The following is a 13863-nucleotide window of genomic DNA, read 5'->3' as shown; positions in this document are numbered from 1 at the left end:
AACACCTTAAAGGCATTAAAGATACGGCGCTAGGTGACGATATTAGAATAGCCAAAATCCCAGACGATATCCAGTCTCGACATCGATATCGATGCTGTAACCATGCACCGGGCAGCCCAAGTTGTCGCCCTTTCGCCTGCACCTCCGCCCACTCCACCCACACGAGATGTTCCGAATCCACAGCGTCAACCCTCTCTACGGTCCTTCAAAGTGAAATCTAGGGCGAGTTCAGAGCGTCGAGGGTTTTTTTTTTTTTTTTTTTTTGCTTTTAAAGCACGTGGGGGATCTCACTTGATGTCGTTGGCCATGTCGTCCTCATTGTCTCTGGCCCGCTTGAGGAGGAAGATGAGGAAGGCGAGGAGGAGGATCACGCCCACGACCGCGCCCACCGTGGCCCCGGCGATCACCCCGGCGTTGGTAGCTGACGGACGGACACGCGTGTGCAAAACATCAGCATCACGTGGAGGCGTAGGTGCAACGATTACAACTTGAATGTGTGTGTATGTGTGTGTGTGTGTGTGTGTGGATAAGGTGTTTCCAACCCCCCCCCCCCCGTATAGTTCCCACTCTGACACCATTAATGCAAAATGTATCATAGGTTGACACTTTGAACCATCATTAGTTCTAGTTCTAGTTCCCGAATAGTGTGAAGGCCTATTATTTGATTATTTGACCAGGTCCTAAGGTCCTTAGTACCCAAGGCGTCGGTCGTTACCAAAATCCACAACTACCAGAAAAGGCTGACGTGGGAGGCGCTACCATTGCAGCAAAGTCGAAACGAAGGTAAATTCTTCTTTCTGTTTGACCTCGGATTTTTTTGGGACGGGGGGGGGGTTAAGACGCCCCACCGTGCGCCCCTACGTACTCGTGACGATCTCCAGGTTGATGTAGCAGCTCTCGGAGCCGGCCGTGTTGCTGGCGGTGCACTCGTACTTCCCCGACATGTTGCTGCTCAGGTTGCTGAGCTTCAGCGTGCCCATCTTCTCATCTGAAAGCACACGGGAACATGCACGTGGTACGGGCTGGTAGACGCTGTGCGGATCATAAATGAAGGTTTCAAACCGAGAGTTCACGCAGCAGTAGCAGCACCTCAATGTGCACTTATTGTACACCCTGTATTGTAGGGTACAGGAAGTAGCCTATCGTCAAGGTGTTCTGGAATTTGGGTGGTCAGCTGTGATCACTGGTAAGTGGTTTCAGATACAGTACAGTATGTGCTCCTCATCTGTCCCTGGTCTCTCGTCATTTTTGGCAACAACGTGGGGGAAAAAAACACTCCCTATCGCTTGCGGTCATTTCCCCCTGGACCCCCTGGTTGTGTTTCAACGACGCTGCACTCCCGCTAAAAATGGCTTTTGCGGATAGCGTTCCCTTAACTTCGAAGGTAGAACAAGGAGAAACGCCGAAACAATCAGAGGGAAGAGGACGCTGGATTACGGATGCTGAAAATGACAAATCTGGCCTTGAGCCTCGTTCCGCGCTTTAATCTCCTCAGATTAGCTTTCGTGTCCCTGAACGTCGATGTCACGACCAAAAAAAAAACAAACAAAAGAAAACAAACGACAAAAAACCCCCCAAAAAACGCAACTATGTCATTTCAAAGCTGAGTACCAAACTTTCGAAAAAACCTCTAGTTTCGAACCCGAAACAACATGAAATACTGACATTACAACAACTTTACCTCCCATGTACATGACTTAGTTATTATCTTAGTAGTCTATGTGGGAATTTTAAAAGATAGTGTGAAACACGTCCTGATATAAAATGGATGGATTTTGGACTTTCCGGCGGTGTGGACTCACTGAGCATGGGGGAGAAGAACACCTCCGAGGTGGGGTTGGTCTTCTTCCACTTGTAGATGGGGAGGGGTTTCCCCGCGGCGGACTTGCAGCTCAGGGTCACGTTCCCCTTCAGCACCGGCTTCCCCGACATGGAGCACTTGGGCAAGGCAGGTGGCACTGGGAGGAGAGAGGGAGGGAGAGGCGAGAGCGAGAGAGAGGACGGGAAGGGAAACGATGGACGGAATCATTTCGAGGTGATTTCTTCCATCGACTACCTGCGTGTTTCAGGCACAATCGTTCCAATTCTCATCACAAGTCACCCCCACAGCAGCAGCATCCATCACTATCTGTTTAAATCTGCACGTTCCCTTTCGGCTTCGGCAGCAGAAACTGCGGCGTCTGCTCCCACAGATCGTCCTCATGTTTAATTTATCTATTACAAATGGCTTTATGAACAGTCAGGTGGCATAAAAAGAAAGAAACACAATTGAAGATAATTCAAAACAGATTGGCCATAAAACAAAGTATCATCGTATAAAGCAATGACGCTTTATAAAAAGGCTAACCTATAAAAAGGATTTTGGGCTGATCTAGTAGATTGAAGGAGAGCGTTCCAGAGCGGTGGAGCGGCTTCCTTTGGGCTTAGTCGGGGGCCAATAATAATACAGACAGCAAATGGAAGTCAACGCAGCATCCGCCAGGACGGAGAAAGAGATTCTTCCTTTTTGTCTTGTTCCTCGCGTCGCTCACCGATGACGTTGAGTTTGATCTCGGCGGTGGAGCCCGAGGCGCCGGGAATGACGACCTGGCACAGGTAGCGGCCCGAGTCCGACTCCCGGGTGTTGTTGATGTACAGGGACAGGTTGGCCGAGGGCATGGCCGCCGTGAAGCCCACGCGCCCTTTGAACTGCGAGCTGCTCACGCTGATGGAGTCCTTGGTGTAGGAGATGATCTGAACTCCGGGAAAATAATAATAATAATGATAATAATAACAATAATAATAATAATAATAATAATAATAACAACAAAAACAACAATTACGATGATGATAATATTAAGAGTAACAGTAATAATAATAGCAACAACAATAATAGTAATAATAATAATAATAACAAAAACAATAAAAATAACAACAATAATAATTAGGACTACAATAATAATAATAATAATAATAACAACAACAATAATAGTAATAATAATAACTAATAATAATGATTATAATAACAATTATAATAATAGTAACAAAAATAACAATGAGTATAATAACATTAATAATAATAATAATAATAATAATAACAATAAAAAACAACAACATTAATAATATGATATTATTAACAGTAATAATAATAATAATAATAATAACAACAATAGTACTAATAATACTTATGATATTTATAATAACAATAATAATAATAATAATAGTAGTAATAATAATAATAATAATAAAAATAATAATAATAATAATAATAATAATAATAATAATAATAATAATAACAATAATAATAATAATAATAATAATAATAATAATAATAATAATAATAATGAAACTGTACATTATGGAAACTGACCGCAGCACACCCCAGAGGACGTGGGCCAAGATTTTCGAGTACCAGACCATTTTTTCAAGATCTTGAGAGAATATCAGGTTTCTTTTACATTATCCTTAGTCTTAAATCTCAGCTCCTGTAAGTGTGCGCCAGAATCCCAAGATGTGTGGGCCCTTGTGATCTAAATCTGGGATGGAAAGAACCCTTTAAATGTGTGATAGAGTATCGATGGAAGCAGCGTCTGTTTCAACCTTGATGAAACAACTGAATCCAAGAACTGGTTTAGCGCTCGCTGCAGCTAATCTGTCCATATAAAATGTAAACGCGCCCTGACCAAAATTTTTATTCCGCCGCACATTGACACTTCCAGGGTTTGGTTGGGATGCTCTCTTCCCTTCTGTCCCACCGCAAACTACTCTCAGGAGAAGCTGAGGCTGAACGGACGCCCCCGCTACACAAACTCCCTTTTCGAGTGTTTTAGAGTCAGCGTGCACAAAGATGCAGAAAGATTTTCCCTCTTCTCCTTCAGAATTTTGTTCTACTTTTGGGAAGCCCACCTGCACGGCGCGATAATCTGAACCCGGCAAGCGCTGAAGCCGGCCACCTACATTGTATTTACTGGAGAGCGGTTTAGCCACAAAGTGCTGCTGCGTCCTATAAGGACAGAGAAGAGACTTCAACCAGCCAGAAAAATATAATATCGTTCATACATGAAAGGATTAAGTGTAGGGTTTTTATTTTTCGTTCTTGGATTAATTTCTAAGGTTTTCGAAAGGATGGGCTTTGCCAGATTAACATTATGAGAACGGGCAAACATCTCTTCAAACTATAATCCCAGATATTATAGGCACAGATGGTAAACGTATAAAGATTTCGACACCGGCTTGCGGCACCATCAACCTAATGGGTCAATGGAGAAATCTCAAACAAATCTCACGCACACATAAATTCAAAATCTACACTTTTCGGTAAGATAGATTTGTAATAAATATGTAATAATGTGTAATAAATATGTAATGTATGTAAACGCATATATCACCATCCTTCTCGAGTGGGGAGGGGATCCGTCTTGGTGTCGTAAAATTAATCGGTATTAGTCTGACATTAGCACAACCCCCCAACACACACACACACACACACACACACACACACACACACACACACACACACACACACACACACACACACACGAGTTCTGAGGTTTATCTCGCCAACATTTTGTTTACCGTTTATATTTTTTGCCTTATATTATGTTTATTATTAGTTTTATTGTACATTAGCATTTTTTTAAATATTTTTTTGTCATTTTCATTTATTTATTTTATTGTTTTTCCTGTTACTTTTTAGGTCATATCTGTTGTGTTTATCATTAGGTTTATTGAATATTGCCATATTTATTTTACTGTGCACAGTTAAGTTAATTGTATATTTTCACATTTTTGCATGTATTGCCATTTTTTTTATTCCACTGCTTCATTATTGTTATTATTATTATGGCCAACTTTGTTTTTTTAACTGCAATCGATGACACTACAATTTCAATTTCTCCGGATGAAGAAAGTATCTGTCTGTCTGTCTGTCTGTCTGTCTATCTCTCTGTCTATCTATCCATCTCAGTACCTGTGTGGCGTTGTTGGTGAGGAAGTTCCACAGGGCGATGTTGGTCTCGGGGCCGGTGCCCTGTGAGGGGGTGTACCAGGCCCGCAGCACCACCATCTGACCCCGGATCACCTCCATGCTGCTCTGCGGCACCTGGAGCTGAGCCCACACGCCTGGACGGAGGGAAGGAAGATGAGGGGATTGGCCGAGAGGGAGAGAGAGGGGGAGAGAGCGGGGGAGAGAGAGAGAGAGAGAGAGAGAGAGATTTAGGGTAGAAGAGAGTTATGATTGTGTCCAATGAATATGAAAATAAAAGATTCACTTGTGATCCCTACCCCACCGCTCATTGCAAATATTGTATGGAGTCATTCAGCGTCACAGCAAACAGCATGGCAGGAGAACAGATTTGAATGCACTCCGCCCTTGAATATGTATTCTAATGAAAAAGGCTGCACCGCGAATCTTTAAAATCACAGTCCACGATTACACATTTTGAATGGAAGAAAAACCACACAGAACTCCTCCCGTATTTCTATTCTCTCCGTCAAGTATTAGACAGCATTTGCTGAAATGAAATCTCTTGAAACACAGAGACGGAATCATGTTAATTCCACAAGGAGGAGGTGCAGCCCCCGACTCCCCTGACCCCCGCAAAAAACTCCAGAGTCAAATCGGCGCTCCTACCAACTAAAGCCTGGAAGATGTCCATGCAGGCGAGCACATGTGGAGACGAGCTCTTCATCGAATCACACCAACAACATCTTCTTCTTCCACCGCCACGCTTTTAGGCAAATATATCCGGAAATCCCGATCTGATGTCTATCTGATGTCTATCTGATGTCTATCTATATCCTTTCAAGTCCTCGCTGTTTCATCCAAGTCAATCTGCCGACTGGAGGATCGCACCGACTCCCTCACGACACACATCCGCACAGACATAATCCAGTGGATAATGCCTTCATCTGCTGGCGCTTTGTCATCTTCTTTTTTTTTTTTTTTTTTTTTTTTAAAGACACTATTGAGATAAGAGAATTACGTTTGGACTGGTCCAGGGATAAGAGTAAAAAAAAAATAAAAAATAAAAAAATGTTTGGATCTGTTGGTTTGGCTTTGGGCTGTATCATCCCAAACACACAGCACGGTCCACAGGAGCAGGGAAAAAGCAGATTAGGCCTTATACTATATATAATTATATAGGTTCTCAGTTTCATGTTTTTAGTCGACCCTGTCAAATAACTGACAAATAATCAATTAAATTAAATAGTCTTTTTGTTGTCAATCTTATGCCACTATAAGCTTGTATGAGTAATAGTGTAATGTAATATGTCATGTAATGTATTGTCTAACATAATGGTGTAATATTCATACTGCAACCATCTCGGTGCAGATATCTTATCTTATTATTTGTCTTATGCCATCAACCATATCTCTTTTGTATTATTCTTGTATATTGGCATATGCAGCCAAAAGAAGAAGAAGAAGATTGGTGTATATTCTGATTGTATTTCTGTATATCTCATTGATTTGTATATTCTCATTCTGACTCTGAATAATATCTATCTATTGTAGGAGAGCCATCTATTGACGTTGAACATAAAAAAAAAACGGTCATTTTCCTGATCCCAATTGATGGAAACACAGCAAATTCAACATTCTGTTTAGTGCAGAATTTCAAACACTGAATTGAAATTCCGGACATTTGGATGGAAATATGTTTGAGTAATAAGCAAATTTAGTTGAAGTCGTCGCCAGGCAGTTATTTAATAATCGTGATGGCTGCAGTTCTCAGAGGTAAAGTTCAATCCTCATAGTTGTCGCCGTGTCCAGCTGTGAAAGCATTTTGCTCTAAGCTTTTCATTTCAATATGAACAAGCAGGAGACGTGCAATATGGCTCTACCACCAGAAGGGGGCAGCACGGAGTCGAACAATAATCAAAAGATTAAAAGCACATTAATCACTATGAAAAGTGAGACAATAAGCTCAATACTAATGAGGTAAGTTCTAAAAATATTTCTTCAAGCATATCGGTGAATGTTTAACAAACAAGCAACTCAACCACCTCCTGTTTATTACATACCTCTTTGCTTCAAGTGTGGCGATGCGTGGTTTCCTTTTAACATGTTTTTGGTGAAAATATCTCCAGAAAGGAATTGGGAGAGTCCTGTTTGTGTTTTTGTGATTTCAAAACAACTCTCCCTCTCGTCCTCCCTCTCTCAGGGGATAATGTCCCCCGCTGGCGCAGGTCTGAGATTAATGCTGCAGAGAGTAGTCAAGCAAAGGTACCGGTGCCATCTTTGGATTGTGTTTGTAGAGCAAATGTATGTGTGTGTGTGTGTGTGTCTGTGTTCATCTTGTCAACATTGAGTTTGTGGAAGATCCATAAGTCACCATTCATCCTACAATGTGCCCAATAATAATAATAATAATAATAATAATAATAATAATAATAATAAGCTGCATCTTTCATAGACAACATGCAACTGACTCCATTTCTTACTCCCATAGAATTAAAAAAAAAATAGATTTATTTGATTATTCGATTTATAAAGATGAGTGCAGCAAACATTTAAAGAGTTGTCTTTGTAGAGAGAGAGAGCGAGAGAGAGAGAAAGACAGAGCAAGAGAGAGAGAGAGAGAGAGAGAGAGAGAGAGAAAGAGAGCAAGAGAGAGAGAAAGAGAGCAAGAGAGAGAGAGAGATAGAGAGAGAGAGAGAGAGAGAGAGAAAGAAAGAGAAAGAGAGCAAGAGAGAGAGAGAGAGAGATAGAGAGAGAAAGAGAGATCGAGAGCAAGAGAGAGAGAGAGAGAGAGAAAGAGAGCGAGAGCAAGGGAGAGAGCGAAAGAGAGAGAGCAAGTTGAGGCTGGAAAATAATTAAACAAGACAAATAAGCCGTTGGTGCTGAATAAAGAATAAACGATGGATAGATGGATGGATGTAAGGTTGGATGGATGGATGGATGGAGGGGTGGATGGATGTAAGGTTGGATGGATGGATGGGTGGGTGGATGGATGGATGGATGTAAGGTTGGATGGATGGGTGGATGTAAGGTTGGATGGATGGGTGGGTGGATGGATGGATGGATGTAAGGTTGGATGGATGGGTGGATGGATGTAAGGTTGCATGGGCGGATGGATGGATGGATGTAAGGTTGGATGGAGGTATGGAAAAGAAGAGCAGGAGGCCGTAGTAAGACGATAAGAAATCCAGTGTCCGTGGCTCCTCGGAGATAAGACGATTAGCCGCAGCGATGAGCCCAGACCTCTCGTCTGCAGAGGTGTCGACTTACGGTGAGGACGGCAGATTCAAATCCAAGACCATCGATAGTGAACTACAATTATTATTGTAAAAATTTCAAACCATTTGGTGTTTTGTCCCATTTTATAAAATAACAGGTGATCCAGGTGACGTAACATCGCAGGCAACTCAAACAGAGAGCCTCGGAAAATACAGGAGATCATCACATTCCACAGTTAGAAGGCGATAGACGGGCCTCTCTTTTTATCGTTTAGAATTTAAAAAATGGATCAAAACCGGATTATATTGTTTACATTGTTTTACAAGACTCAAAATCACAACGGCAGAATAACGTCATATGTCAAACCGAACTGTAAATGGAAGACCTGACGCATGGATGTAACTGTCGATGACGGGTGAACATTCGCGATTTAAAAAAAATACACCCACCACCTGAAGTAACCCATAAAAGCAATGAAGATCAGAAGAAGGCAACACTGAAATGCCCTGATACCACGTCTTCCACCGTCTCTACATATTCAAGTTTCCGGGTTCCATGGATTCCAGTCTCGAGTGGAGAATGGCGGCAGGTCCGCGTTCATGCCCGGTGTTACACTTTGCATGTGCCGAACCCGACACGCAGCAGCGAGGCTTTCGTAAGCTGTCAGCAGCGCTCAGAAAGGTGAGCGCGCCTCAGAATACTATGTCGGCGTTTCGAGCGTCTGAAGGCGGCTTTACACTGAATCCAAAAACGCATCCGACAGTGTACACTGTATACACATATGACTCATATGTACTGCATGTAACTTGCAGTTTTCATTACGCCGCTTAGCAGTTACTTAGCAACAACGGCTTCTGGCCGTCGCGTCGGACCTCGAGCAGACACAGACACCGGGCGCCGCAGAGCGCCGCGGCTCTTTGCGCCGTTTGATGCTCAGAGGATTTGCATGCGATGGCACTGTGCACGTCGTGGGGACGGTCATGTGCATGCAAGAGCATTCCTGCAATACTTTTAAATTTCAGGAAGCGCTTCAGACGGCGCTCTGTTTATGTGAAACTCCTTCTTTTCGAGATAAAGCAAGAGGCCGTGGCGGCTTTGATGAGGGACGGCCATCACAAACATTTTTCTAACACTCAAAGGCGGGTGGAGTGGATCGCTCGCTTCCTCCCACAACCTTCTTATCAAGCGCCTCGGGGACGACGATAAGAAGGGGGCAGCGGAGGGGTCGCGGCAGAAGGTCGTTCTCATCGTTTGGCGTGTGGAATAAAAGTACGCAATGAACAAGCAGAGAGAGGGAGAGAGACGGGAGCGATGCCGGCGGAAGATAGGTCGCAGAGTTGATCAGAGTCTACCCAGAACTACAAGGAAACGTGTCCCGAACCAAACACCCGCCCTCCTCGTGAGGGCGGGTGGATCGTCGCCGCCCATGCTGTTCCCATCCAGATAAAAAAAAAAAAAAACTCCCCAAAACGCCTCGTGGGGACGTTTGACGTTTGTCATTTGTCATTTGTCGTCACCGAGGAGCAAGTCACACAAACTGCAAATCTCTGCACATGTGAGGAAATCAGTGCAAAGCCTCCGCTTTGCACATTACTGACCTTCAGCGTTTGGGCAAATTCAACTTCCACATTGAACACCGCCCTCGCGCCGAGTAGTTTTGACGGACACTGTTTTCTGATGAACACAAAAAAAGCTTCTGAAAATGTTGATACGTGTTAAAAAAAAAAAAAAAAAGAGCAAATATTTGACCGTCGGATACAAAGACGAAACAGCTACGACCTCCACCCAAATGTGCACCACACACCATATCAACAGCAAACTATGAATTATTTGCTCTCAGAGCGACAGTCAAATGTTGGCAGATGAGCAAAAAAAACAGTTTAGAAACACCAAAAATGTTCTTTCCTTATGTCGAACATTAATATGATAATATGTGTATGTTGTGACGGCAGGTTAAAGTCACGTAGGCTATGCGACTGCTCAACTCATCACACTTACCTTGAAACTTTTGACAGCGGATCGCAGTATAGTGGGGTGTTTTGCCGTGAGTAACTGGCTACACATTCTCTTGAATTAAGATCACTATTTGAGATTAGACAGCATTTTCGACTCGAGCGATCTGGTAAGGTCCTCATAGGATGAGACGAGATAAAGATAATGATAACACCGCACTAATCCCTGGGCGGAAATTCAGCAACCCCAGTCAAGGTTGAACTCACTATTAGAATATACAGCGCAGATACTGTATGTGGGGTTTATCAGGGGTCATATGAAGGACTTCCTGACAAGTCTGCCACAAAGTTGAGCCGTGCTTTTGTTTTGAAGCCGTATTAGAAGTACTTGGACTACTAATTTGAAAAAGTCTATGTAAAAGTTACCTGAAAGGTATAATTCCCCTCCCATCTTCCTGTGTTCTAACGGTAGAAGGCAATAGCTCACACTGAAAACCACATTCTGTGAAAACACACGCATGCACGTACCCACGCACGCGCACACGCACACACACACACACACACACACACACACACACTCTTACATCTCCTCCCACACCACTAATAGAGTTCAGGACAAGAGACAAAGGCAGAGCTCATCATCTGATAACTGTGATTGCAGGCTTTCCAGTATAATTAACGGGGGTGGGGTGGGGGGCAGAGAGAGAATGTGTGTGTGTGTGTGTGTGTGTGTGTGTGTTTGTGTGTGTTTTTTCCTGAGTTTTGAACTGAACTCAGTCCGTTGTTTGATGTGAAACAGATAACCGTCCTCCTGTCAGGTGCGAGCCCATGCTCCGTCAGTTTGTGGATATTCCCACTTTTCCAAAACACGATGACATGTTGACAGCCTGTATCCTGTATCCTGTCTAAATGCTGGACCCCCACCCGATTAGCATAATCGACAAAGACTAACAGTCTGAAAAAGGAGAATAAAAGGAACAATAAAATTTAATAGAATAAAAAGTGAAGTAAAAATAAAAACAAACAAAATCACTATTATTACACGTACTGTATACACTAATGCTGCTTCCTAACGGTATGACACATGAGGGGGAGGATTTCAGGTTTTTCTTATTCTTCTTTATGCAAATATTAAGGTGAAGTGCCAGCTTAAATTATGAGCAACAGAAGCTTTCTAAATTAGCACCATACAAAAAAAAACAGGGAGGTATTGACTCTCTGGTCCCATTGACCTACATGTAAAAAAAAAGCTGCGTTTAGAGTTGTTCTGCAGCCAGCCAGGAGGGGGCGAGAGTGAGGCTTACCTCCTGAACGACTCCACTTCCAGAGTCCAGTCCAACCCCCTCTGGTTTATGCTGTGTGTGTGTGTGTGTGTGTGTGTGTGTGTGTGTGTGTGTGTGTGTGTGTGTGTGGGTGTGGGTGTGCGTGTTGGTGGGAGGGGGGTTGAACGTGGGATTGCGATAGCAGCTGAGCCCTCTAGGAAGAGGGCTCAGGCGCAGTTCCAACTTAATTGGAACTGCTTTTCCATCAGATTGACAGACCAATGGGAACCGCCGGAACTGGTGGAGATCAGGAAAGAAATAAGGGAAAATTTGCGCTTGAGGGTTTTTGAAGAGCCGTACAAAAGAAACGCCAAAGCAAGTCGTGTGCCGCCATCGGATATATGTGGCGGTGTCGGGACACAATGGCGCCCTGGAATTACGATCTGGCTCGAGGGGCAAACTGTTCCCGCGGCCGAGCCGTTAGGACCTGTCCAGTTACAGGTTCACAGAATATTTTTTGTATTTCGGAGAAAACTTTGGCTCCGACAGCATTGGGGGAGGGGGGGGGGGGTCACAGGATCTGCATCCTCTGTGAAAAAGTCCCACAACACACACACACACACACACACACACACACACACACACACACACACACACACACACACACACACACACACACACACACACACACACACACACACACACACACTTCCTCTGCATTGTGTGTATGGCGGCAGGGAGGAAAAAGCTGGGTCTGCTGATAAAGCAGCGTTGGGGCCTCATCAGCCTCTTCAGGATTGGTGGTTGGCGGTCAGACAGGAAGTAGTCCCCTCGCCGTAAACAGCCTTCAAAAAGCTATCTTTTGGTTGTCTCTGATTGGACACTTCACTTCAAATCTGACAACGCCTCTTTGGCCTCTGATCATTCGTTGTCACATCGTGATCTACAGCCGCCTTTAAACTGAGTGCGACGGACGACGACATCAAATCAGATTGAGGGCCGGAATCTACACGAGTAGGTCAAGACTCGCCGACGCTTCCTTCGTCGTGAAACAAATCTTTTAAATGAGTCGGGAGTCGTGAGTCACTCCGACAAAAGAGTCGTTCGTAGCTGCAGCCAGATACCCAGGCTGAGCTGAGACTTGAGTCCGGAGCGAAAAGAGCCGTAAGTCGCGAGTCACGCGTGCGCATACAGATAATAATAGCTGAAGATTTAATTCATGTTTAAAAAAAACAAACCAAACGATTGATGATCTTTATCTAACACAGCTTAATTCATGACGTGGGATGGATGGATGGATAGGTAGATAGGTAGATACAGAGGAAGATACAAAAACTTAAGAGATGGGTATATGAAAAAATAAAGAGGCGGAGAGAGGGAGAGAGAGAGAGCATTGAGGTACTGTAAACCATGAGATGGGACGCTACAGAGATTTATTTTAGTTTGTTGTATGTTTTAGAGCGATAAAAGCCATCCATTTGGCGTGACCGAGTGGATGAACAGGTTCACAGAGATGCCATCCCATGATTCTCTCCCTCTCTCTCTCCCCCTCTCTCCCTCCCTCTCCCTCTCCAAGTCAGAGCAGATGATGAGGGTTGCTTGACTCTGGGTAGGGACCCCGAACCTGTCTTACAGTAGGAAGCGAGGGAGGCGGAGAGTATGTAAGGAACCCTGTCACAATCCACAAAGAAATATAATTAAATCCACAAAATGAAAATGTTGAAAATGTTAGAGACTCCACACGTAACAACAGACCATGATACATTTAACAGTTTTGTTCCTCCAGTTTCGGCCCAAGCGGCAGATGGACCAACAACCAGAGTCCAGATAACCAGAGTCCCGACTCTCAAAACCGTGTGTGTGTGTGTGTGTGTGTCTGTGTCTGTTTCCGTTTCAGTCAGCTTGGCTTCCAATTGACTCTCGGACTTTCCCACGTGACAATCCACAGCCTGCGTCCTCAGCCGTCCTCGCCACTACAGGATATCGGAGCGTAAATATTGAATTATTTGCGATTTGCGATCACGCCACCGGGACGGACTTCGGAGCACATTGGGGAAGTAAAAAAAAAAAAAAACACAGTAAAAAACAGCCCTCACACCACAGGATAATCTGGCACGATAATCTTTAGAATCGTCAACAAAAATCTGGACTTTGCTCGCGATTGTCGGAAGCGGGGAAATCGGGGCAAAAATTGCCTTCCTTATCTTGTGGCGCGTACCCCCTTTAGACACCTGCAGCTTTAAGCATAAAGGAGTGACAGTCAAAAGGTCATGCAAAAATCATCAGTAATTAGCCATTTGTTTTCAAAATGTGATTGTAATGCAATTTGATGCCACTAGGAAAAATGGTTAATCTGAGAAAAAATAGGAATGTATGAGAGAAGCACAAGTATCAGTATCTGTCCCTTGCATTCGTGGTGTAGCTGTAATCAGACCCGCCCACAGAAATGACTGGGCCCCTGAAAAAGGTCCAGTGAAGGACCCAAGGT

General features: G+C 43.8%; 1 protein-coding gene across 1 annotated transcript in view; it reads right to left on the bottom strand.

Annotated features, from left to right (window-relative positions):
* Window positions 1-13863, bottom strand: part of esama (endothelial cell adhesion molecule a) — a 46404-nt gene that overhangs the window by 3200 nt on the left and 29341 nt on the right. Inside the window, exons 2-6 of the mRNA XM_080013134.1 lie at window positions 4949-5100; window positions 2532-2733; window positions 1803-1958; window positions 866-988; window positions 292-421 (exon numbers count right to left, since the gene is read on the bottom strand). Of these exons, the coding sequence (XP_079869260.1) occupies window positions 292-421; window positions 866-988; window positions 1803-1958; window positions 2532-2733; window positions 4949-5100 (763 nt within the window). The remainder of the gene's footprint in view (window positions 1-291; window positions 422-865; window positions 989-1802; window positions 1959-2531; window positions 2734-4948; window positions 5101-13863) is intronic.

The sequence above is a fragment of the Zeus faber genome (genome assembly GCF_960531495.2).
Source record: "Zeus faber genome assembly, chromosome: 14".
Taxonomy (NCBI): Eukaryota; Metazoa; Chordata; class Actinopteri; order Zeiformes; family Zeidae; genus Zeus; species Zeus faber.
Note: the sequence above shows the minus strand (reverse complement) of the source record. Positions and strands in the feature narration are given on the sequence as shown.